Consider the following 27071-nt stretch of genomic DNA (forward strand, 5'->3'; position numbering starts at 1 on the left):
AACTGGTGTTCCCAGTTGTACATGGGTAGCTAGTGTTATGAGTTCTTAAGTCAGCAGAATCGTGTAGAGGTATTTTTATCTTCAAAATTCACAGGCCAAGGATAGGTAGTTGTCATTTTTATGTCCTATGCCTACCCGAATCTTGCACTTCCATAAGGAGGGTCTTTGGCGTGTGAATCAAGGCACTTTACAATTGATGTTAGCTTTAAGCTCGGGTGTGGTGTTGATGGAAGTCACCATGACCCGCACTGGCAGGTTTGTCCTAGTGGTTTCTTCCTCACGTCTCTCCCTAGCTTGTAGGGTTGGTGGTCAGAGTGCTCGTAGTCACTGTGAGGCCTGCTGTGAGGGAGACAGGTTCTAGGTTCTCTCCACCAAGAGTTGCTTAAGGAAAAAAGTAAGGCGGGGCTGTCCCTATACTACTAAGAACGAGGAAAAACAACCACGTTAGCTTTTTTTCTCACTTTCTAGGGAAGCTCCTGCCTCTTGCCTTCTGGACTGTAGATGAGTCCTTGATGTGATCGTCCCGTCCTAGAGTTGGTTGGTTGGGAATTGCAAATCCACCCACTGTCACCTTTGCTGGCTCGGCCCACAGCGCACCCCAGCGGCGGTCTGGAGTCCTCCTAGCCTTGGCCACTTGGCTTCCGGAGGGCTCGCCAGTCAGCGCCAAGGCAGATGCAGAAAGCCGGTTTCCGCGGGACCCCAAGGAGGACGCCCGCCACCTGGGAACCTCGGGGACCTGGAGGGGCGGGGCTGAGCGAGCTCGGGGGCCGGCCCGCGTCTCTGTGGCTTCGCAGAGACACTGCAGGGCCGAAGAAAGGCAAAAGGGGAGGGTCTCGAACACTGTCCTGCTCCTCTGAGAGAGGAACCAGGCGGGGTGGAAATCCGGCATCCCCGAGCCGCAGAGACGCGCGGCAAGCACCATGGAACGAGCGGGCTCCAGCTCCGTGCGGTCGCAGCAGCAGCGGGACCCGGACTGGGTGGAAGCGTGGCTGGACGATCACCGGGACTTTACCTTCTCTTACTTTGTTAGAAAGGCCACCAGGTAAGAAGAGGAGCCACAAAGGACACGGCCAGGGACATGAAGCGTGACCTGGGGCTGATCTCTCTCCTCCCCCAAATTGAATTTTCCCCTCGGTTCAATATTAAACAATCCCTGTTCCCAGGCCCTTTGCTTCGGAAGTAGCTTCTCGGTCCCAGTACGAACTGGAGTCCTCTACTTAAAGCCAGCACAGTTGAGAAGCGAGGCGTCGGATTAGAAACGACTTGCCCACGAAGTTAAAAACAAAAGCTTACACCCGGCCCGGGAGCAAGATTACTTTCACGGGCCTTCCCCCCTCCCCTCTACTCTCCCGGTTTCCCTCCCAAACCCGCTTAGCAAAAACCAAAACAAGCCAGAGCCCCTTCCCAGTGGCTCCGGAAGCACCGCTGCGGGCGCGTCCCAGTGGCCGCGCTCCTCCCCTGCCCGGCTTGCTCTGACCCTGGAGGGGCGGGGAAGCCGTGGGGTCTGGACCAGGCCACTGGGAAGCCTGGGTGCTGCAGCTTGCCCCGGTCGTCCCTAGTGAGGACTGTCGCCTTTAGTCCTCCAATAGCCCCCTGAACATCCCTCTTCTGGCTGCGTCGCCGCAAGGAAGATTTTCGCGGAGCTTTGCGGCGCGCACACAAAGGGCGGGAGGGAGGCGGCCCGGGCGGACTCGGGGACCCAGGGACCCGGAGCACCCCAGAGGCCAGTTCTTCCTGGTCTCGAGCCAAACGCCGGGAGGCCGCCGCGGAGGGCGTGGAGGAGGGAGCCTGTCCTTTAGGATCCGACTGCTGCACGGGCAGTCGGGGCTCGCGCAGACTTGAGAGTGGAGCGGAGGGACGAGAGGGTGGAGCGGAGTGCGTGGCGGGCGGGTCTCCCGAAGCTCGAGGAGTCGCCGTGAAGCCCGCGCGCGCGCTTGCCTCCGGCGCGCCGATCTGGGCTGAACTAACAAGCTCTGCTTTGGAGAAGGGGCTGGAGCCCCGCCACCGGCGCCTTGGGGCAACGGCCGTCGAGCAGCTGGTGCTGGCCGCCCGAGCCGGGAGGGCGACTCTCGCCGGGCGGGGATGGTGGTCGAGCCGGCGGGGACTCGCCCGAGCGCGGCCGCCACTCGGCCGGGCGCTGCCCGCCAGGGGGCGACGCCACGCGGGGTCCGCAGCCGGCGACCCACAGCGAAGAGGCGGCGGGGGCCGTAGGGGAGCCGGTCGGGCACTCACGGAACTCCGCCGGCCCCCAGAGTCTCCCGAGTCCACCATCCGAGGAGTTCAGAAACGAGCGCCCTACCTTTGCTATGTTGCCCTTTGGAGACAAAACGAGGTACTTCCTTCAACATCCCGCTGGCCACTTTGCCTGGGGAAGGGCTGCGGGGGTTAGCGAAAGCTGGAGGGGGCACCCCGCACACCTGCGGGAGATGAGGCCGCCTGATAGATGGGCAGTATGACTTTGTCTCTCCTTGCTTTTTCACCGAGATACTACATGGGGGTCAGTTTTCTCTCTTTTCTCACTGAGCCTCTTCTGGACAGTTTTGGCGTTTTGCTCGTGAGTCTAGCTTTTCATGGCTGAGCCCAGATATACTCTAAGTACCCAGCCCTCCTTTCACCTCCCACCCCACATTATGCTTTTCCCCATCAAATTCTGAGCGTAGAGGGATCGGATGATAACACAGAAAGTAGAGCAGTTTCTTTTTAAAACATTACAGAGAGTTTGAGCCGAAGCAACAAGACAGACCATCTCGACCTAGAATTATCGATTGCTGGGAACCACCAGTTTCCACGGGTTATTAGCTACTCTTGAGACCATCTGTCTCCCGTGTCCTTTCACTGTACACTTCCATCCTCTGCTCCCTTTGAATTAGAGCACAGAAAATGGGGAGGGGCCAGAGAGCCGGGCTGAGTTTTAAGGTATGCTTTGGAGGTGTCCTTTAGATGGGCTGTTAACAGTTGAAAGCTAAAAATACAGCAAAAATGACCCATTCTTTGTTTTTTCCTCTCCGCTTTAAAGACAGACTATGGATAGCTTACTGGAGGTTTTTGAGTGGTCCTAGGCTGGGCGCTTTTTATAACCTTCCAAAAACCTTGAAAGAGTAGCAACATTGTAGTTGAAAGTGAAAAGAGTCGTTTGATAATTTACTATTACTTTTTCCCCTCTCAAGTGGAAATTAAAATTAAAATTAAAAATACAATTAAAATCTCAATTACAATGCTAACTGTAAAATTAGATATTCTGAGACCCCAAAGGCTTTTTCAAGTTAGGACATTATGTGTGTACTGTGTGCATGTAAAGTTCAGAAAGTTATTGACATAAAGAATAATAATCTAGGAATTATTATGTAGGCTGAGGGCCTTCTGCATGGAGTTGAACAAAGGGATGAATGGAAGCTTTTCAGTTGTCACAATCCATTTGTACGAATTTGAGTGTGAAAGTTGAACACGTTATAACATCATATATTGGCATGAAAATTGACATTGTTTTCCTAGTGAACTGCAAGTGGACATCTCCACCGTCACTAATCTAAACAGTTTATAGACTCCTCCAGGACTGCATTAATTGGAGGTTTTAACATGCAGACATTTACAGCGAAGACCTTCTTGTTGCCGAAGCCACTTATTACGTGTTGTTATTCTTGACAGCATATTTGAATAGTGTTACTTTTCATTAGTTATAGGTCAGGTCAACGACTGTGGGTGATGTTTTAAGTCATTTTGTTTTGGAGGGGTGAGGTGGTTGGATTTTATTGCTTGTTTTGTGCCAGGCAAAAGCCTGAGAATATTTGGTATATACTGGAAACAAGAGACTTAAAAGGCTTTATGGCAGGTTGGATCAAAGTCCAGGAACAGAAGTTGTACAGGTCCTTGTCACAGGAGTGTGACATATTTCATACCACAAAGCTGTGCTGCATTAGTTAAGTTTCTGGGTCCTGTATATGGGATGCTTTGTCATTCTCTTCTTGACTTTTTGTGTTTATTCCTTTTGGTGCAGTACTGGAAATTAATTATGGTCTTCTGTATGCAAGGGCAGTGCTCTGCCAATTGAGCTATATCATACCCAGCACTCAAAAATTTGTTATTTTTGAGATAAGGTCTCATTAAGTTGTCCTGTGGTTTTGAACTCACTGTGTAGCCCAGGCTTAATGTACCTCAGCTTCCCAAATACTTAAAATATTGTGGGCATGGGCCATTATGACTGGTTCCCTCTTCATTTCTAAAAGAAGTATCATTTTATTTGTAAGGCACATATGTTAAATTTAGATGGAGGATGTAAAATAAATATTGCTATCCATTCTTACAATAAATATTGCTATCCATTCTAAAAACTTACTGCTTCTATAATTACATAGGGGTAGAAATGTTCACAATGTTCAAACAAATAATTTAGTAAGCATATTTTTAAAGGAAAGGCCTGTATTAAGAATAATGTAATCTTCAGAGCACTGGCCCAGTCTGTAAGTGTGAGTTCCTCTCTCGAGAGCGGTAAGTCTCACACACTAATGGCCAGTTCTCTTGTGTTCCCCGAGTTTGTGCTGCTTTCTAGTCTCCCAGAAGCATTCTGCTAGGCTTCAATTCTTCCTGCCTAGAAGGGTCCACCAAAACTCTTCAAACAACACCATTTCCCAGTGCCCTCCTCTTTATGATGTTTTCAGAGCTCTAGATCCTTCTTAGAGCCTGAACTATGTGATCAAGATTTGTAAAAAAAAAAAAAAAAAAAAAAAAAAGAAAAGAAAATTGTAGATTTCATGCAGGATTAACCATAAATGGCTCTCTTGAAATAAAACGATTTTCATGTTATAATGTAAACTCAATAAACTTGTAAAATTATATAGAAACTATTACTGTTTCTATTATATCATGTTCACAGTATTTTAAGATTAGGAAACACTGGTGTTTTGCATTCTTCAGGTATCATGATTTATTTTTCATGGAGTTAGAAATTGTATCTACAGCCCCCAGCACTGTAGGCAAGTTAAGTCCCATCAGAGAACCGTGTACATGCTCAGCCCCAGTTGTCTTTAAAATAATTCCATCTACATAGATGATCTCTAGACTCTTACATTGTTTCTTTTTAAGATAATTAAACTAAAAAAACTGTATAAAGTTTCACACTCCCTCTACATCAATGGCAGACAATGTGTTTTACCCAGACACACCGCACCGGTTCCATTGTATTTGGAGATACAAATTATAGCTTTGCTCAAGTTGTCTTGAGTATTTTAATAATGCTCTAGAATGATTTCTTTTGTAGCAGAAAAGACTAAACAGAACTCGATAGTATTTATTTGTTTCTACCCAAAACATAAATTATTAAAGTTTCAATTGTGGTTTTCAAGTTATGTTTGCTTCTGTTGTTGTTTTCAGAGCTGAATGTGGGGATGAAAAAAATCCTTAATAAGAAGTGGGGCAATGGAATAAACCACTGAGTTGATTGGTCACAGAGAGTTGAAAATGCTTAATTTCTGAATGTTGTGCGTAGACTTTGCAGGGTTTCCTGTAACATTCATTAGCTTAGAGGCACAGATGTGGGTCAAGGCTGACTGCTGTTCTAGCAATGACTGGACTTGGAAGTAACTTTCACTTCATGTTCTCCAGGGGTCAGCTCCTGGGGGCTTCACACACTGGAATCACACACAGGAAGAGAGTCTCTCCAAGTGACTCACTCTTCTGCTATTTAGCTCTATAATATTATTTGCTAGCTTGTTATACTCATTTTATTTTATTTTAAGTTGTATCTTTTTTAATGTAAAGACTCTACTCATTTTTAATGAATGGTAGGACTTCATAATTATTCTCAATCAAATATTTAAGGTAGGCAAAACAAATTGAGTGTTAAGTTTCTATTTGTCTATGTTGACAAATACTCTTTTCTTCTTCTTCTTTTGGTTTATTGAGGCAGGGTTTCTCTGTGTAGCCCATATGAAATTGATTGGAATGACCAGCAATTGCTTCAGTTATGAGGTCACCTGACCAGATAATGTTGTTAAGATTCTGTTCATTTTATTTTATTTTATTTTATTTTATTTTATTTTATTTTATTTTATTTTGCCTGTCTTTCCCTCATCCTCTGTCTTTTGGCCTTGAACTTCAGCTCTGTTTTCTTGCATGCTTTCTTCCTGTGCTGGCAGAGCTTGTCTTTGATGAGTTTTAAACGTGTGCTGTTAAAAAGGCTCCTTTTGACTCTTGGCCGTGCTCCCCACACTGCTCCTCCGTTACTTGGGTCATCTGCCTACTCTGGACCAACCACTGTATCCAAGAGAGTAGGGAAGTCTGACTACTCCCACAGGTAACCCACAGTCTCAGTTTACCTTTACGGGCAAGGTCAGGGGTGGGAGTGAGGAAGGGAAAGGCTTTGTAAGCTTAATAAACTTTAAAACCCTATAGAAACTGCTTACTATGCACAGACCAGTTTGCCAGATGCAGTATCTGGTACTGACTTTCCCCAAATCCACAGCCTTTATTTTTATATTCTTTTTAGATAGAGCCTTACTCTATTGCAGGCTGTTCTAGAACTCACTGTGTAGCCATGTATCTCCAAATTCGTAGGAACCTTCCTGCTTCAGCCATCTTTGAGTTCTTTTCCTTTGAATGTTAAGTTGAATGTGGTACTATTAAAAGTAAAATTAATATAAAGATGTACTTTAACCCTAGTTACAACATTTAGGCAACTGCTGGCCTAAGTTACATTTTAAGTGAGTTCTGAACAGAATGATAAAGCTACAGTCAAATGCAAATTGGCAGCAGTCATCAAATGCCCCTTGCAAAGTCCTTATGGCCCCAAGTGGGGTGAGGGACAGTACAGCATGTTGCTTAGCAACATCTCACTTCTCCCACTGACCCTTGGAGCACTCATGTACCCTTTAGTCCTATAGCACAACAAACTCACTTTGGGTTTTCATTTTTCATATGATGTAAAAGTCTGCTTGCATGTTTACTTTCCCACTAAAATTGAAGGGCAATACTTGGTAATAAGTAGGAGATTCCACTCATTTCTGACATACTCCGCCCCTCACCTTTTTTATGGTTTAACTATGATCTTTTGAAAATACCAAGCCAAAGCACTTTTATAGAACTTCAGAATATATCTGTTTTGAGCCCTTAGGACTTCAGGTTGATAAATGTCCACTCAGCACGGTTTCTCTGATTTCTAAACTGCAAGCCAATCTATATATTTATGTAGTGCGTAGGCTTTGGTTTCTATGCTTTCTTTCAGATAGGAGCAGGTTTCTCTTTAGGCGAAATTGTTCTTACATATAATTAGGAATGCAAGGGAAAATACAAAACAGAATGACCCTTTTAACTTGGCAGTTATGAGTATCAGACTTCGGGAAGCTGTTCTGCATTCTCTGATTTGGTCTTGGAAAGTTTCTCTCAGAGGAGAGAAGCCTTTTCAAATACTGAAGAACCAACCGAGGTAGAGGATACATTTCATTGCCATGTCAAAGCCAAGTCAGAGTAGAGACTGTGAAAGAAGTGAAGTGCCTAAAATCTCCTGGTTCCCTTAGGAGCCTTATAGCCAGCTAACCTTTTCCTCAGTAAAGTGTTCCTCAAAAGTGGAGGTTGGAATTTGGCTGTGATGCCTTGAGAAGCTGTCCGTCAAAATTGCAGGGTGAATTATATCCTCAGGCCCAGACACTTAATGCCAGAAGGATCCTTAATGCCAAGAACACCCCCAAGACTGTGAAATCAAATCTGTTCCCACGAATTTCCACATTTCCCTCAAGGATGGGCGCCATTATGCAGTTTAGATCCACTGTTTTTACAACCTTCGAAACGTGTTTCTGTTTATGGAAATTAGGAAGCTTACATGTGACAAGCTTAGGGGTCAATTCTGAAGCCATCTTTCTGAGAGAATGGTGTTAGGTATGTTACTTACTGACTCTAAATTCGACCAGATGGGCTTTAACCCTTAAAGTTCTCAAGACAATTAAAGGAGATAATGTATGTTCCCTGTTCTTTCTAGTCGTGTTTTTTTGTTCATAGTAGTGTGCGGTTTTCTGATAGTTGATAATTTTCATAGTGAGAATTAATAATAACTAAGACTTGTTCATAAATGTTGATAGTCATCCCATGTTTTTGGCAAATGAGAATCAGAACATCACATTAGGGACTTTAGAAAGCCTCAATGGCCCCTCATTTTCAGATGGCTTTTTATTAATGGCTTGAGCAAGCCTGGTTTGGGATGTGCAAGACTCTGGCAAGGTAATTGGTATAGGAATTAGGCTGTGAGGTTTTGTTCCCAACTTCATTGTTAATGAAGACAGGAGTCGTCTTGAAGGACACAAGACGACACGAGCTTCATCTGTCTCCTCCAGTAGGAGCAGTGAGAGGCTGAGGAGAAAGGACACGCGACACACGTGAGCTTTGACAGTCTCCTGCAGCTCCAACATCTCTTGCTTCTCAGGAGAACACAGCATCAGTTTTTCAAGTTAAACATTCTGTTCTTGTATTTTTCCAAACTTGAGTAGTGGATCCAGGTCAAATTATGCAAACATTGTAACTACAACTGTATAAAATAAGGATCTAAGAGCAGGAAACATAGCCAACATTATTTTTATGGGAGTTATTTTTGTGGGTTTTTTTTCCTACAAATAATTTTAGCAGATTTTTATACAATAATTCTTTCCAGTCTGAGGATTAAGTAGGCTCTTTCTAATTCAGGTACTAATGATTAATTGATACAACTGGTGGATAAAGAACATGGAAATGGACAAAACCGTGACGTTTTAATAGTGTAATTATAAACATGAACGTGCACTTGTGTTTGGCGGATTAGTCGCACCTGCAGATTTTCCCTCTGTTTTGGTTAAGGCACCCAAGAAAGCTTTCTCAAAAGTTATTGCTCAAAGAACTGCTCTGTAAGTATCCTTGAAGGCCAGGGGTGCTATCAACCTGCCTTCAGTGTTTCCCTTAAGTTGGATAAAGTGTAAAAAGGCAAATTTTTATACCCAAATGTCCGATAACATTTTTATTAAGTTAAAAAAGTATGTCCAGGTATAGAATTATCATATAATAAAATATTGCTATGATTTAGTTATTGCTTATTTTCTAACATATATGGCTATATAACTTTATTCAAATTAATTCTTGTAATTGTTTTTCTCAATTAAATGTTTAGTTCATAATCTTTATGTATGATTCAGAAAGTAATGTCATATATGGGTTTCACTAATCATATTGTGAGTACATTTTTAATTTTTAATTTAAAAATACTTTGAAAAAAAATTTTTCAGCATGTTAAGAGTTTCTGTAAAAATGGTGCTGTTACATTTATTTTAGTGTGTGTATGTGTGTGTGTGTGTGTGTGTGTGTGTTCAAGTGTATTACAGTCAGTTTACAGAGGTCAGAGGTCAACCTATGGGAGTCGTTTCTCTCCTTCCATCATCTGGGTTCCGGGGATCAAAGTTAGATGCTCAGGCTTGGAGGCAGATACTTTTACTCCTGAGCCATTTGGCCTGCCCCAAAAGGTATTTTAAAATTAAGTACTTAAAAGGAAGAAATGGAGGGCTGGACAAGATGGTGCATCCCTGTAATCCCAGCTGGCGGGAAACTGAGACTAAGTGAGTCTTAAGCTCAAATCCAGCCTTGATTTCTAAACAGAGGAAGTAACAATAGTTATTATCCGGTTTAAGTAAATTGAATAAATTCTCATTATTTAAAAAAGTCAATTGATTTAAAATACATACTACATTTAGTAGTCAACTAATTATATCATCGCTATGCACATTGAATTATTTAGTTTTCTAGACTGTGAGAAGGAAATAATATTTTATTGTACAATGAGAGTAAGTAAACACGTAATGTCATATTCTTTGGAAGAGTTGGTTTGGGTTTGAGTCCTGAGTCTATGTTGACTACAGCCGCTTAAATATCCTGCTACATGGAAGTTCAATGGAAGAAAAGCCCAAGCTTATAGATTTAATGCCATGTGGAATGCCATGTACTCAAGAAGAAATCAGTGTCTCTCTTACCCCCTCTTAGTCGACAAGCACATTCATTAATGGGGTGTCTTTGTCAATGTGAATTTAGTTTTTGTCTATAATTTTTTAAACATAAAACCCTAATGACATCTCTTTTAAAGTGGCTGAAATTTTAGATCTCAGGCTACTGCAATTAGATCTTAGTACTAGAACAAATGTACCCTAGGTTTGGGGCTGGAGAGATGTTATCAGCACACACAACTGTAACTCCAGTTCCAAAGGATCTGCGCACTCTTCTGGTCTCCATGTGCACTTGAGTGTGTGTGATGTGCATGAATATACTCAGGTACACATGCTAATGGATAGACAGATAGACAAACAGACAGACAGATAGATAGACAAGTAGATAGGTAGATAGATGATTCATACATACATACATACACACATACACACATACATACATCTTTATAAGATACCTAGTGCAGTATATTTTCAATTAAAAAAATTCTTTAGTAACATTTGTTTGGGGAGCTGGAGAGATGGCTCAGAGGTTAAGAGCACTGGCTGTCTTTCAGAGGTCCTGAGTTCAATTTCCAGCAACCACATGGTGGCTCACAACCATCTATAATGGGACCTGACTCCCTCTTCTGACATATGAGAGTAAGTGCATGCAGCCAGAGCACTTATATGTGTAAAATATATAAATACACAAATCTTTACAAATGTAGCAATAGTTTGGATGCATTGTGTAAGATGCATTGTATTAGTTGCTTTGTAATTATATTTTTGACTCAAGAGAGTTATTAGGTTTATAACACTAAAATTTTCTGTTTCCTTTCTTCTCTATGTTCCAAGCTATTCTATAATATTCTATATATTATTACATCCCAAATATTCTATAAAACATAGACAAAATGTTTTATATTTTGTTGTCAAGATATCTAGACTATTTAGTATGCATTTGAAGCCATATAAGCAGTTTGACTTTGATAGAAAGTGATATTACTGCTACATGGAGCTACTGACTGAACGCGCGCGTGCGCGCGCGTGTGTGTGTGTGTGTGTGTGTGTGTGTGTGTGTGTGTTGTGAAATGTGTGACGTTTCGCTTCCCTCTGTTCTGTCAGTGAATCAAGTCTCCCGTGCTTCTTTCCAGGCCCCACGCTCCGCAGTCGGTGGCCAACACGAAACGAGCTAAATGGTAGTTTTGGAGGATATTTTTTTGTCTTACAAGGATTTGTCCTGAATTTTTTTGTTTTGTAGTCTCACATATCTTTTGCTATATTATGGCTTCTGATTCTGTTTTCATGGAATTTCTGTGTGTGCAAATGTGTATCTCGGCATCGGCATGTGTTTCTTGTGCTTTTTCTTTGGCTCGTTTCTGATTGTTTTGTCTTATTCTGATTTGTCTTCATTATATCATTGTCATCCTCCTCCTCCTCCTCATTATTATTGGTACCTGCTTGTATTCTATTGAGAAAAAAGTCTCTCTCTCTCTCTCAGTTTTTTTTTTTTTTTTTGACAGTTTTTTCTGTGTAACAGCCCTGGTTGTCCTGGAACTAACACTCTTTGTAGACCAGACTTGCCTTGAACTCACGGAGATCTGCCTGCCTCTGCCTTCTGAGAGCTGGGAGTAAAGGCGTGTGCCACCATGCCTGGCTCAAAAAAAAAAAAAACTATTTTAAATAAAAAAATAGATAAAATATTTGTGACTAGGAAGCTATTACTTGTCTAGTTAAATGAAAAACACAAGCTATAAATTGCCCTTTTCTTTTCTAAGATTAAAATAATCTTGAGTTTTAGTCTTCAATGTTTGCTGTGTAATTATTTTCATTTTTAAGAACTTTCGAGGATGTGAGTCAAGACATACTAAACACAAAAAATTAAAAAGTGATGTGCTTATTTGAGCCAGGATCTTATTATTCTTACACTGGCTCCCAATTTATCATGTAGCCAAGATGATCTTGAATGGCTGATCCTCCTGCCTCTACCGCTAGAGAACTGGGATTATAGACACGGATCACATGCAGTTTTGGGTATCCACGGATGCTGGGCATGGTGTTTTATGTTAATTTGAGACAAGTGAGGGTTATTTCAGATGAGGGCACCTCAGCTTAAAAAAATTTTTTTTTCTCCACCAAATTGGTGTGTGAGCAATCCTGTGGAGCATTTCCTGATTGGTGTCCATGTGGGGAGACTCAGCCCACTGTGGGCAGCGCCATCCCTAGGCTGGTGGTCCTGGGAACTAAATGAAAGCCGGTTGAGCGACTCAAGGGCATCAAGCCAGTAAGCAGCATCCTTTCATGGTCTTTGCATCAGTTCCTGCCTCCAGGGTCCTGCCCTGCTTGAGTCCCTGCCCTGACTACCCTCAGTGATAGATGGTTCCCTGGAGGTGTAAGTGAAAGAAACCCTTCCTTTCTGAAGATGCTTTTGGTCATGGTGCTTTCGTCACAGAAATAGTAACTGTAACTAAAACAGTAGGCAAGCACTCTATAAACTGAGCCACATCTCTGCCCCACACTTAAACTTATTTAGATGTTCTTTACAAAGTATAACTAGTTTTGTACCGTCTGTCCAACTATTAATTGAATCTATCATATATTGTTTTAAATGGAAGCATATGGGTTATGTAAAATGAAATGTATAGCATTTTATTTCTGCTTGTTAGAATAATTTCAGATGTTAAAATCATTGTAAAAATTAATGACAACTCACCTTCTAATTAATCATCCTGCAATATTCCTTTAAGTATTCTGTAACCACCAGGCAGTTGACTCCAGCTTCTGTGTACTATGAGACCCAACTCTCAGATACTGAGACTGCAGCTGCAGGAGCTTGGCTAGCAATGGACTTAGAGATGTGTTCCTTGGCTCTCCACCCACACAGTCTTCAGCATCATGGAATGTGTGACAGAGAAGCCTGTCTTAGCTAGGACTTTATTGCTGTGAAGAAACACCTTGACCACAGCAACCATTATAAAGTGTCTTAGTCAGGGTTTCTATTCCTGCACAAACATCACGACCAAGAAGCAAGTTGGGGAGGAAAGGGTTTATTGGGCTTACATTTCCATACTGCTGTTGATCACCAAAGGATGCAGGACTGGAACTCAAGCAGGTCAGAAAGCAAGAGCTGATGCAGAAGCCATGGAGGGATGTTCTTTACTGGCTTGCTTCCCCTGGCTTGTTCAGCCTGATTTCTTATAGAATCCAGCCCAGAGATGGTCCCACCCACAAGGGGCCTCTCCCCCTTGATCACTAATTGAGAAAATGCCCCACAGCTGGATCTCATGGGGGCATTTTCCCAACTGAAGCTCCTTTCTCTGTGATAACTCCAGCTGTGTCAAGTTGACACAAAGCTAGCCAGTACATAAAGGAAAACATTTAATTGGAGTTGGCTTCATTGGAAGTTTAGTCCATTAGCATCATGGCAGGAAATGTGGCAGCAGGCATGCATGGTGCTGGAGAGGTAGCTGAAGAGTTCTCCCACTGGGTCCACAGGCAGCAGGAAGACATAGCGACACACTGGCCAGGCTTGAGCATCTGGGAGCTCAAAGCCCTCAGGGCCATTTTTAGCCAAATCACTACAAAGCCTCAGGAAATTAAAATGTCCTAAGCATTTTCTCAGAGGCACTGATTGCTATATTAAATCGTTGCATAGACATTTTGAGGTACCAAGTATCATCTCTGGAATAGAATCTTAGAATAATATATTTCTAATTAGAGTCCTCATCTAAAAAGACTTGAGATTTAAGGCTCAAGTCACCTTCAAGGCAGAAACTCACGCTTGTTGGTGATGATAACTTCCATTTGATTCCATTTCTCCTTGTCTAACTTGCATGGATCTTTTGGTGTTTTCTATACTTAGTGTATGTTTAATGAGCTAAAAAAACCATCTGTGGTAGACAAGTTTGAAACTCTAAGCGGTGGTCACCCATTGGTGTTACTAAACACGATTAGATTAGTCACTGCCAGCATTTGAGACCCTCCAGGTTTTCTTTGGTTATTTTAAGACATACTGTAAAAACTGAAAAAAAACAAAGCCTGATTCTCCCACGTGAAATGGATGTATAATGTAGTTCATTTGTGAGATAGACATTTGTGTGTGTGTGTGTAGTAAGAAAAGCAAGTGACTGGAGAGTAATTTGGTGAGAAGAGGGAGCTTTGGGGGAGGATGTTAACGTGAGAATTTCAGGCATCAAACTTTATTACATTTTTCTTGGCTAGCTTTCTTTTAGGTAATTTGTCCTTTATTAACAGCCTTGTAAAAGTCAAAATCGTGTGTGCGTTCTGATTGCTCTCATGTTTAAAGGGCAGTTAGTAAAGATACATTTGCATGTGAAAGCCACACACTAAACTTTTAGTGCTTGTAGCATTCCTTTGCCCAGATGTTTGTCATGCAATTTAAATGGTACTTCAAAAAGCAAACAAAAACAAAGAAAGCAAAGAGAAGGGCTCTGTGAAGGATAACCCTTGGAGTGCCTGCTTTGGCCATGGCCCAGACTGTCCAGATGGTTGTAGTTCTCGTATACCAAACCTGACTTGTCTCTGTTCCTTGTTATGGGCCCTTCTCTAATTGACTGAACTGTATGGATCTCCTTTCTTAGTTCATCATCTCCATTAGCGTGATGCTAAGGATCTAGGAGATGACACAATCAGATACAGATCTGGTGACCCTGCTTTCCCTGTGCGTTCTCTGCTTAGGTTTCTGACCTTCAGAGAAGAGGGCATGGATTGCTTGCACATGCATGTTCTAGTTTGACTTACCCATCAACCCCGTGTCAGGGGTGAAGGACTCAGGAGATTTTCCTCCTGTTTCAAAGGGAAGAGGTTGAGGAGCAAAATGAGTTCAGTTGCTGGACCCAGGACTACCTTCTGGCTCGCGGATAACATAAACTGTCCTGGGGCCTTAGCCTGTCCATACAGCAGCCATTGTTACCACTAAACAATTTGACCTCCAGGGTTCTGGAAGTAACTGACTATTGAGAGCTGAGCCTTAACTATCTAGATCATCCCCCTTCAAGGCTCAGGGAACACTGTGTCTTCAGTGAGGGGCCAGAAGAATGTAAGAGTTGGAGGAAGGGAAAGGTGTTATGGAAGGTTTCTGTGTGGGTATGACAAGGCTGTCGCTGAGCGCTGGGCTGCTGTGGCTATCAGCATAATCGATGCACAAGATTGGGCCCATCCTCATACTGTTAGAGAGGAGGGAGAGATTCATGAACACCCCCCCCCCCCCGTTCCTTCCTAAGGCTGCCAGTTTGCATCTGAAGAGGAAGAGATGTTATCCTCACTGGTATGACCAACCAGTGAGGTAGCCATGCTCCTGTAAACAACCCCTCACTCACACTTCTATAAGCAATCCTAATTAAACTCAGTGGGCCACAAAGAGGCAGTGGTGGGGGTGGGGAGAGAGCAGAAAGAAATCTTGGCAAGGAAGAGGGATTGTTTAGGAAGAGAACAGGAATTAGCAGGAGTGGGAGGAGAAGAAGGGTTATGTAGAGGCAACCATGATCAAAATACGTTGTTCGGTGAATGATTGTGCCGTAATGAAACCCTCATTGCATATCATTAATAATGCTAATAAAAAGCTTTTACAAAGTACTAACTTGGACACCAGAGACATTGTAGAGTTTCTGCTTTGACTTGCATGTGCAGCTGGTGTCTCATCTGTGTAGTGTTGAGGTTGGACCTAGAATTATCCTCTTCACGCTGCTTTAGCGTTTCTGACGTTTTAATCCACTGAAGAGTGTCACGTGTCTTTTACTTTCTGCAAAGAAGTTAGGGCTGGGCTGGGCTGGAGAGATGGCTCAAAAGTTAAGAGCACCGGTTGCTCTTTCAGAGGATCCAGGTTCAATTCTCAGTGCCCACATGGTGGCTCATTAGCCACCAGTCTCGGGGGATCTGATACCCTCTTCTGGCCTCCACAGGTGCGGGATGCATACATGTGAACAGAGTACCCATACATTTAAAATAAATTGAAAAAGAGAAGTTGGAGTGGTTGGTTTGTGTTTTATGTGTGATGAAATTGAAGCTCAAAAGAAGAAAGTTCCTTATTACTGCTTATACATTCCATTAGTAACAAATGCCATGATTGGAACTCAGATTTGGAGACTGAAAACTTATAACCCCCCAAATTTTAGCAATTAATAATTTCTCCCCTTATAAGAAAATTTCAATTTGAGGGTGCTTGCTCTCCTATGAAATATATTATAAATGTAAGTTTGAAAGCAAATGTTATGCTCTAGTTTTAACATAACTTAGTCCAAGAACTTTGAAAAGATTCAGAAACAGAATCAGTGTGGTTATCTTTTGTGTGCTTTTTAAGTGATAAAAATAGTAAACAGGCAGCCTGACAACTCACTGATAGGCCAGATAAAATTGACCTTATCTGTTCACCAGAAATTTCAGGAAAAAAATTAGAATTACTGAAGTGTCCAGATGAAATACGGGACACCCAGTTAAATTTAAATTTCAAATACTATTTACAATAAGATAATTATTCCTTGTTTTTCCTGAACCCAATATTATCTAAGTGTCCAGTATTTTTGCTGTTGTTATTGCTATAGTCTAAATCCTTAGAATGAATATTTTTTCAAATGTACTCATTATATATTATTTTTAGTGCAAAGCTTTTTTGATTTATAAAATATGACCTGTTTCCAGAGAAATATAGGCATGATGGGATTTCATTAGATATTTCTAAAGATACTATTCTTAAGAATATATTTTTTTGTTTGGGTTCTCTCACTTAATAGTTTTTAATTATATATTTATAATGTAGCATTAATTATGACCCAATGTAGAGGATTAGAAGATGCTTTATCATAAATGGTCATCTTCTCTTTGTGCCTTCATTGTTTAAATTTGGTTTTGACTTTCAAATTTGCTTAAGTTAATAAGATACCTTCTTCATGACAGGTGGTGATGGGTACTCTTGGGAAGTTGATATTCTTCTACATCACAGCACTAGGAATAGGAGACCCGATTTTGCCACCAGATCACAGAGTGGATTTGGTTCAGATATTTAAACTACTTTCAAAATTTAGAAAGTAAAATTGTTAATGTCTACCTCACCAGGTTTAAATAAAATGATACTTTTTTTTTTTTTAATAGTAATGACTATTTCTCAAAATTCCCTAGTGCCAAGAAAGAGGTATGAAAGTTGAGATAGTATCCTAGACTATAGAAGGGATTTGCTTTACCCTCACTACCACTCAGGCCTGGTTTGAATGAGAATGGTCCCATAGGGTTGTATGTTTGAATAATTGGACCCAGTTGGTAGAACTGTTTGAGAAGGATTAGGAATTGTGGCCTTGTTGAAAGAGGTGTGTTAGTGAAATCACTCTATGAGATTTCAAAAGGCTGGCACCATCCTAGTGTGTCTTTCTGCTCCAACTTGCTGAACAAGTTGTAAGCTCTTAGCCATTCCAGCTGTCACACCTTTACTCTGCCATCATGGACTCTAACCCTCTGAAACCATAAGCTGCACATCAAATGCCTTCATTTATAAGTTGGCTTGGTCATGGTGTTTTGTCACATCAATAGAACAGTAACTAAGAGAGAAGCTGGATCCAGGCTGTGGACTATTGCTGTGACAGGCCTACCCATAGTACTTTTTTTTAGAGGAATGTGGAAGACTTCGGGAATTGGACTAGGAAAGTATTTGATTTCTGTAAGCAAGGTTTAATGTGCCATCTTAGTAGGATTTGGAAGACAGTACTGCTGGAAGCAGTGTGGACTATGCAGGCTTGATTTTAGAGTTTTCAGAGGGGAGCAATATTAGCAGGGGGCTAGAAGTGTAAATATTACTTTATATTCTCAGATGATAGGACAAGATGAGAGCTGTACCCAGGCCATGAGAATGCACAGCTTGAGCTGAGCCCAGAATGTTTCTTTCTCTGTTCTAATTCTCCCTCGGCCTAGAACTGACAACTTCCAGCCTCCCTACAATCTAGTCTTCCAAGCTGACTGATTCAATCTGGCTTCTCTCTGCTTCTGACTGAATTGCTTTGCTTGGCCTGATACTAACTTTGTCAGTATGTTCTAATCTTTTAACTCATCATTTTCTGGCTTGTTCTGTTTTCACCTGTGTGTAGCTTGTTCTCTCTCTGCAATCTGTTTCTGTCAAACTGTCCCATTAAAACTTCCATACACATACACCACTACATCCCCTTTCCCCCTCCCCCTCTCTCTGCTCTTAAGTATCCTCTCTTTCCTGTGCTGTTCTTTTGAGAGTTGGGCATATGTTATTTCTGACTCATTCTGTCAAATCTTTCCCTGATTCATCACTTTGTCTGTCAAACATTGCTTTTCAAGCACAGCTTCTTCCTTCTACAAACTAACTTTCCCTTCATTGTTAGGTATTAAAGGCATGTACTAAGGGCTTGTCTGTATTCCAGGAAGGTCATACGATAAAGCATTTTGGCCAGATCATGTGGTCCTAGAAGGTCTTTGGATGTGATCCCTTGCCAGAGCAGCCATGCTACTGGATTAAAATTCCTCTACATCGAAAGCATTCTTGTGATATTTTGGCAAGGAATGTGGCTACATTCTACCCTTCTTCTACAAATTTGCCTGAGGAAAATTGAAAAGTTTTAGTTTCTTCATGGAGGAGATTTCAAGACAGCTTAGTGTTGACTCTGTCCCATGGTTATTAGTAATTGCTCTTAAACAGGTCTACATTGAAAAAGAACTACTAGGGCAAAAAATAAAATAAAATAAAATAAAGTAAAGTAAAAGTAAGAAAATAAAGAAGTAGAAAATGTACAGTTTGAAGAGAAAAATAGCACCAGGAAATTTAATGTGGGAGCCAAGGATTGTACTTAAAGAGATGAGAAAAATTAAAGAAAGACCTGATTCAAAGTGGAATAAAGGGAGGCCCTCAGGGCAAGACCCAAGGAATTTTCTGTTCCTTAAGGGGGCACACCAAAGTAAAGCTACTGCAAAGAGCAGGTCTGGAACATGTTAATTACACATTTTAGCACTGAGTCCCAGTCCCAGCTTCCACAAAGATCATTTATGTTAGTGCACAAACTACTGCTAAAGTCAGCCTTGTTTTCCTTTGTAGGTGTCATGCTGTGTAGAGCCTGCTATCCAATGGAATTAGGATGCTGCTTGTCTTTGCTACAGCAGATAATACTACAGTCAAATATTCTTGTATTTCCTTTGTTTCATGGAAAAATAATTTTATCTTAGAGAAAAAAATTGCCATCCATAGAGATCTGTGTGTGTGTATGTGTGTATTTGTATATGTGTGTGTGTATTCCAGAAAGATTGGAGACTGACTATAACCATACATTGACAGGGTTTTTGGCAGCTTTAAGAAACAGTACCCTTTTCCTTCCTTCAAGTATTTAATATGTTTGCATGTTTTGTTCTACAGAGACATGGTCAATGCATGGTTTTCCGAGAGAGTTCACAACATCCCTGTGTGCAAGGAAGGCATCCGAGCCCATACCGAGTCCTGCTCTTGCTCTCTGCAGCAAAGTCCTCATGCAGATAATACCACCCCTGGAGCACCAGCCAGAAAAATATCTGCCTCTGAATTTGATCGGCCTCTTAGACCCATCGTTGTCAAGGATTCCGAGGGAACTGTGAGCTTTCTCTCTGACTCAGGAACAAAGGAACAGATGCCACTAACCTCCCCAAGATTTGATAGTGACGAAGGGGACCAGTGCTCAAGACTCTTGGAGCTAGTAAAAGATATTTCCAGTCATTTGGATGTCACAGCCTTGTGTCACAAAATTTTCTTGCATATCCATGGACTCATCTCCGCTGATCGCTATTCCCTGTTCCTTGTCTGTGAGGATAGCTCTAAAGACAAATTTCTCATCAGCCGCCTCTTTGATGTTGCTGAAGGTTCAACACTGGAGGAAGCTTCAAATAACTGTATCCGTTTAGAGTGGAACAAAGGCATTGTGGGACATGTGGCAGCTTTTGGTGAGCCCTTGAACATCAAAGATGCCTATGAGGTAAGTAGGGGACAATGGGAAGGACAGTGTGGTTAGAACATCAAACAATGCTTGTGAATGAATGGTGAGCATGTGGGAAATTGGGATGCAATCATTTGCATAGTTATTTAAAACTGGACCGTAGCCAGGGCTGTAGCACAGTGGTGGACTGCTTGTGTGCAAAGTCTTGGATTGAATTTCTAGCCCTCAGGGGATTGAGGAGATTTTAAAAAATAACAAACAAACGAAAAACAAAAGCAAAGAGTGTAGGATAAGAGCACTGCTAACTTGTTGATGCCAGTTTTTCTTCCCTAGTATTTTAGTCAAGGGCAGGGCCCAAGGGAAATATTTTCTTTTCCCATTAAATAAAATGTGAGCAAATGCTTCTCATATCTGTTATATGATGATTATATAATGTACTTATCTCTATATGAGCTTTGTGATTTTAAACTGAAATGCTAAAATGATAGGTCTAAATAAACCCTATCAAAATAAATAAATAAATAACAAGCCGGTAATTTTTTTTCCTTTGTTCAGAATGTGTTCAAGAAGTCATTGGCATTTTTGAAAGCCCCGTTGATACCATAGTTTGGTTTTCTTTCCTTCCATCTTTGCTTGTCCTTTTTCTTTTTTCTTTTCTTTCTTTCTTTCTTTCTTTCTTTCTTTCTTTCTTTCTTTCTTTTTTTTTTTTTTTTCAGATGATACACTTGGGGACTTTAACATGGTTGCAGTTAGGTCATGACAGAATTCTGATACAGCAACTGTTAATATAAAAAAATTTTATTTGCAAAGATATTAGGAAACTTTATGTCCTTATATCTCTGACTTTGAAAATATTGTCAATAACTACTCTCATTTTTTCTATTTTCTTTAAATTTGTATTTTAAAACCCCCTACTTTATTGTAATGAACTTACAAATAAAAATATCATGCACATATCATTAACATAGTCACTCAGACAAATACTTGGCGAGTCCCAAACTCTATGTATCTAACGAATGCATATTATTCTTCTGAGGCCATGACACTTAGGTTTTTTTTTTTAAATCATTTATTTATTTATTATATGTAAGTACACTGTAGCTGTCTTTAGACACCCCAGAAGAGGGCGTCAGATCTCGTGACGGATAGTTGGGAGCCACCATGTAGTTGCTGGGATTTGAACTCAGGAGCTTCGGAAGAGCGGTCAGTGCTCTTAACCGCTGAGCCATCTCTCCAGTCTGACGCTTAGGTTTTATACTTGCACTCCCAATTATTTCTATGCACTTATCCACTACAAACTTACTTTATGTCTTTTACCTAAATTCTGTCCTTCTTCATCACTAATATTTCTCCTCCTCCTCCTCCTTCTTCATCTTCTCTGTAACTGTTCCCACACATATATTTGTTTAGATGTATAATATATATGTGGCTAGGATTCACATATGAGGGAGAGCATGTGTTTTCCCCCCTTTCTTAGGTTGGGTGACCTTGCTAAGTATTTTGCATTGTATGTCTATCCATTTTCCTAAAAAGTTTTTATTCATGTTTCCATAAAACCAGATAATACCTTATGTATTTACCAGATCATTGTTATCTATTTATCTGTTGATGGGCACCTAGGTCGGTTTTATTTCCTTGCAATAGTTCATAGAGTGACAGTAAACATGGTGTACAAATATACCCCATGGTAGAGTATGAAGCTCTCTGGGTCTATGCCCAGGAATGAAATAACTGGGTCATGTGATAGTTTGATTTTTTTTTTGTCAATTTTTCCAATTCAAGCTGATTTTCATAATGACGGTCACAATGTCTACCCCACCAACAGTGAGTAAGGGTCCTCTTCTATACATTCTCCAGCATTTGTTACCAGATTTTGTTTCTCTTTCTTTCTTTCTTTCTTTCTTTCTTTCTTTCTTTCTTTCTTTCTTTCTTTCTTTCTTTCTTTCTTTCTTTCTTTCTTCTTTCTTTCTTTCTTTCTTTCTTTCTTTCTTTCTACTTTTCTTTCTTTTTTTAACAGGAAGTTTATTTATGTGGATTAGCATTTTATCTGCATGGGTGTGTGTGCACTGTGTGCATTTTTCATGCCTGTGGAGGCCAAAAGAGGATGCCAGATCCTCTGGAATTAGAGATGCTCACTGTGTAGTTGCTGGGACTCAGACCTGGGTCCCCAGAAAGAGCAGCAAGTGCTGCTTTCTGCTGAACCTCCTCTCTAGTTATCAGATTATCTGGTTATCAGATCTCTTAACCATTCTGATAACCATTCTGATAACCATTCTGAAGGAGTGGGGTGATAGCTCAAAGTATTTTTAATTTGCATTTCTCTAAAACCTAGGAATATTGAATACTTTAAAATAGTTATTGTCCATTTGTACCTCCCTTTGTTCTTTTCAAACTGTCTATTCCATTCATTAGCCCAAATCTTAATTGGCAGTTCCATTTCCTTGCTTCTTCAGTTCTCCATACATTTCGGATATTAGCCCCTTGACTGAAGTATAGCTGATATAGATTGTCTCCCATTCTGTGGCTGTTAGTGTGCTCTGCTGGCAATTTTCCTTAGCTGTGTAGAAGTGTTAATTTCATCTTGACCCATCTGTTGGTATGTAAGGCTAGATCCCATGCCAGTTCTGTTCAGAAAGCTCTTTCCTACTCCAGTAATTTGGAGAGCATGCTGTTATTTTTCGTCTCATAGTTTCAGCATTTTAGGCTTTTCGTTTGTTTCTTTATTTTGTCGTGTTTTGTTTTTTGAGTCAGACTTTCTCTGTGTAGCCCTGGCTGTCCTGGAACTCAGTGATCCGCCTTCCTCTACCTCCCAAGTGCTGGGATTAAAGGCATGCGCCACCACCACCTGGCTTCATTTTAGTTTGTAAATTAGTTTCTTTGGTTCATTTCAGATTGATTTGTGAACAAGGTTAAAGATGTGAATCTAATTTTATCCTTTTACAGGTGGATATCCAGTTTTGCTACCATTGTTGAAGATACTTTCCCAATGTATGTTTTTGTCTCCTATTGTCAAAGATTATGTTGGCATGTTTTTTCAGCTTATATCTGGGCCCTCTATCCTATCCCTTCGTCCATCTGTTTGTTCCTATGCCAATAGCAGACGATCTTCATCTCTGCGGCCTCACAGTGTATTTGAGGTGAGATGTTGAGATGCTTCCAGCTACACATTCACTCCTTGGGATTGCTTTGGAAGCTCATAGTCTTTTGTGGTTTAAAAAAAAAAAATCTTGGATAGTTCTTCCCCAATCTGTGAAATGTGACATCAGAATTTTGAAAGATACTGAGTTAAATTTACAGATTAGTTTTGGTAGTAGAGGCATTTTCACATCAATTCTGCCAGTCCAAGAGACAGTCTTTTTGTCTGCTAGTGTTTATCAGATGTAGGCTTTTTCTGGCAGATTCTATAATCTTTCAAGTGTAGGATCATGTTATTTGTAAATAAGGATAATGTGACTTGCCTTTCCTGTTTTCATCCCTGTTTTATACCTTCCTCTTGTCTAATTGTCAGACTTCAAAAAATATTAAGTAAAAGAAAGAAGAGTGGGGATATCCAATCTTAATCCTCATTTTAGAGGAAATTCTTTCAGTTTTTCTCCATTTAACGTAAGAGTGACGATAGGTTTGTTGTATATAGCTTTGTTTTCTTGGGGTACACATCATCTATTCCTAACATTACCAGTACTTTATCATGAAAGCAAGTTGAACTTCATCGAATGCCTTTTCAGGAACAATCAAGATGATTATGTAGTTTCTGTCCTTAAGTATGTAATTTTACTTTTATGTGTATGATTTATGTATTTGATTTTGTTCAATCAAGCTTGACTTTCAGAGATAAGACCCACTTGGTCATGGTGTATGATCACCTTAATGTGTTTTTAAATTCAATTTGCAAGTATTTTGTTGAATTTTGCATGTGTTCAACAAAGAAATTGGTCTTTAGTTTTCTTTCTATCTATCTATCCTTTTTGCTTTCTTTTTTTATTGTGTCTTTATCTGGTTTTGATGTCAGGATAATACTGGCTTTACTGAATGAAATAATTTCTTGTATTGTTTAGTTTACAAGTGTCTGTTGTTTTTATACTTTCTCTTGTTGATTTTTATTTTAATTATATTGTGATTTGATAGGACGCAAGGGATTATATTGGTTTTTCTTTTTTTTATTACTTATTGATACTTGATTTTTGTTATATGATATGATTTATTTTGGAGAAAGTTCCATATGCTGCTAAAAATGTATATTTTCTATCTGTTGGGTGTATATATAGATATATATGCATATATATGTTAAGTCTAGTTGATTGGTAGGTAGCATGTTTTAGCTGAAAAGTTCTTTGTTTGATTTTAGTATGGAAGACTTCTAAGAATGAGAGTAGAGTTTCAAAATTCCCCATCACTATTATTCCAAGGCTTATATGTCCTTTTATGCCTTATAATGTTTGTTTTTATGAAACTAGAGCCTCCAGTGTTGGTGCATACATGTTTAGAAATCTTGATAAATATTCCCTGTATTAATATATACTGTCCTATTTTATCTCTTCTAACTGGTTTTGATTTGACATTGACTTTCAGGTTAGCTAAGTTCGCCTGCTTTTGTTTTCCATTTACTTAGTAGTTTCTTTTCCATGTTTTGATATAAGCTTTTGGATATCTTTTCTCACTAATTGTGTTTCTTATATAGACAATATAATTATATAATATATATAATATAATTATATAATATATATAATCTATATAATTGACAATATAATTGTTTTTTTTAATCTATCTCATTAGCCTGCATTTTTAAACTGTGAGTCTAGGCCATTTATATTTAAAGTTATTGCAGGAAAGGGTTTGCTGTTATCTACGGCTTTGCTAGGTGTGTTTCTGTTTCGCTGTACCGCCGGTCTTGCTGAGTTTCTCTGAGTCTGTTTTGTCTTTCTGTTCCTTTCATGGAGTGTGCACTACCATGCAGCCTTCTAAAGGAAGCTATCTTTCTTCTTCCTCCCTGTGAAGTATCCCATGACAACTGTCCTTCAGTGCTGGCTTGGTTGCCATGTATTGCCTTATCTTGTGCTTGGAAATATCCCAATTTCGCCATTAATTTTGAAAGATAACTTTGCTGGGCATGGCATTCTTGATTCACAGTTATTTGCTTTCAAGAACTTGAAATATTTGGCTCCATGTAATTCTAACCTATGATGTTTCCTGAAGAGTTTCTTCTATATTCATTCTGTTTGGAGTTCTATATATCTCTTCTGTTTAGATGTCTATTTCTTTCTTTAAGTTTGCTGTTATTATTTCATTATAAATAGTCTGCCTGTCTTATTTAATTTTATCTATGCTTCTTTGTCACTATGAAGATTCAGGTTTAGACTCCAGAATGTATGCCAGAATTCTTTACAACTTCAATTTATGGTCCTCAATGTGTGTGTGTGTGTGTGTGTGTGTGTGTGTGTTTGCCTTATTGTCTTGACTTTGTCCTACATTCTTGAAATTCCTCTTTCTTCACAGTCCATTCTGCTGATGGTGCTGCCTGTTGTGTTTTTTATTTGTTTATATCCTTCATTTCAAGGATTTATATTTAGTTCTTCTTATGTGTTTCAGTCTCCTTCCTGAAATTTTCTTTCACAGTTGGACCTTTCTCTTTTGCTTTTTCTCAGTTTACTGTCTTATTCACTTCGGCGACTGCCCTGTTGAGGTCTTGGATTTCATTAATTCATCCATCTGTTTGTTTGAATCATCTATACAGTTCCTAATTCTTTTTTAGAGTAAGGCTGAATTCCTTCTCAGTTGTTTCAGCTCTCCGTGGTGTGGAATTCTCTAAAGGGGAGTTGATCAGTTGAGGGGAGCGAGGGGTCAGTGGGCTGTGGGATTCTCTCAGTTGAGGGGAGCTGGGGGTCAGTGGGCCGTGAGTGATGGTTGTAGTGTTTGCTTTGCTGTATCTGCTCATATCTTGGACTGAGTTCGTCTTTCAGTTCTTATCTACCTTAGGTAAGAACCCATGTGTTTGATTTGTTCCGTGTGAGATATTTGCATAAACTATGGCTGTAGGATTGGTGGAACTTGGTGATGAGTGTCAGATGGAGCCTCTGAGGTGATACTGTGTTAGCTATGTGCCGACAGCACCTTGTGTACACTGCACCCCAAAGCCACCAGATGCTTAAAGCTTGGGTCACCCCTTTCATTTTGTGAACTTCCTGGAGGCAGATACTCACTGAATTCTTTCTAGTATGTGGAGACTGTCGTTTGAGTCATAGGCCCAAAGTAACCCTGACCACAGCAGAATAGTCTCTTGGTCCTTTGGGGACTACTGGAACCCCAATGTCAAAATCCCACACCCACAATGAACTCAGATACCACTAAAGCCAAGCTTCTGTCTCTCGGGACCCTGAGCACTCTGGAGCTGAAGCTCTGGCCTTGCACTGGTCCTGAAGGGCCCTGGAGCTAGAAGTTTGGTCACGTGGTGCTCTCGGGTCCCAGAGGCCTTTTTTTTTTTTCCTTTTAAACAAATAAACTTATGCCTATGTTCTTTTTAAATGGAAATTTTGGCTCTGAGGTATTTCAATGAAAAGTTTTGATAGTTCTACATTTATTACAGTTATGCACGGACTTTTAATTTGTTTTCACATTTTCCATTTAAAATGCATTATATATATTAAGGTTGTATTTATTTATTTTAGATGTATGTGTGTTTTGCCTATATATCTATCTATATCTATATCTAATCTATGTGTACCATTTACATATAGGCCATTAGATCCACTGGAACAGGAATTATAGGCAATTGTTAGCTCCATATGGGTGCTGGGAATTTAATCTGGATCTTCTGGAAAAGTAGTCAGTGCTCTTAACGAGGAAGCCCTGTCTACAACCCCTGAAATTATAATTCTTAAACAAAACATCTTAAATGGGTAAATGCTACTTTGCCTAGTAATGAGGTAGCTTACAGTACCTAACAGTTGTTCTAGCTATGTGCTAGAACACACAGTGTGGCCCAACTCACTCCTGGGTTCCTGTTGCTTGTTTTAGTGCCTGGCAGATAGGAGTTAATAATCTTCATTGCATTAAAATTATGTTAGATACAATAGATAATTAGAATTTCTAGCATAAATATCAGATCTCAAACTGGTCATATCTGTCAAGGGAAGCGTAGTCAAGATCAGGTCTGACATCCAGTGAAGAGGATGGGGAAGGGGTTTTTTTTGAGAAAGAAGTGCTTGGATGGGCCCTGGAAACTATG

The 27071-nt window shown here is 40.4% G+C and overlaps 1 protein-coding gene across 2 annotated transcripts in view; it reads left to right on the top strand.

Annotated features, from left to right (window-relative positions):
• The first annotated feature begins 642 nt into the window (after nt 1-642).
• The window catches only part of Pde5a (phosphodiesterase 5A), a 121320-nt gene continuing 94891 nt past the window's right edge, over nt 643-27071 (top strand). Inside the window, exons 1-2 of one of the 2 annotated variants that reach the window (XM_021195436.2) lie at nt 643-1042; nt 19300-19888. In XM_021195436.2, the coding sequence (XP_021051095.1) occupies nt 921-1042; nt 19300-19888 (711 nt within the window). In that variant the 5' untranslated portion in view covers nt 643-920. Of the gene's footprint in view, nt 1043-1881; nt 2333-19299; nt 19889-27071 lie in introns of those variants that run through there. The other variant, XM_021195438.2, reaches the window with a different exon arrangement.

This window comes from Mus pahari, chromosome 4 (assembly GCF_900095145.1).
Source record: "Mus pahari chromosome 4, PAHARI_EIJ_v1.1, whole genome shotgun sequence".
Lineage (NCBI taxonomy): Eukaryota > Metazoa > Chordata > Mammalia > Rodentia > Muridae > Mus > Mus pahari.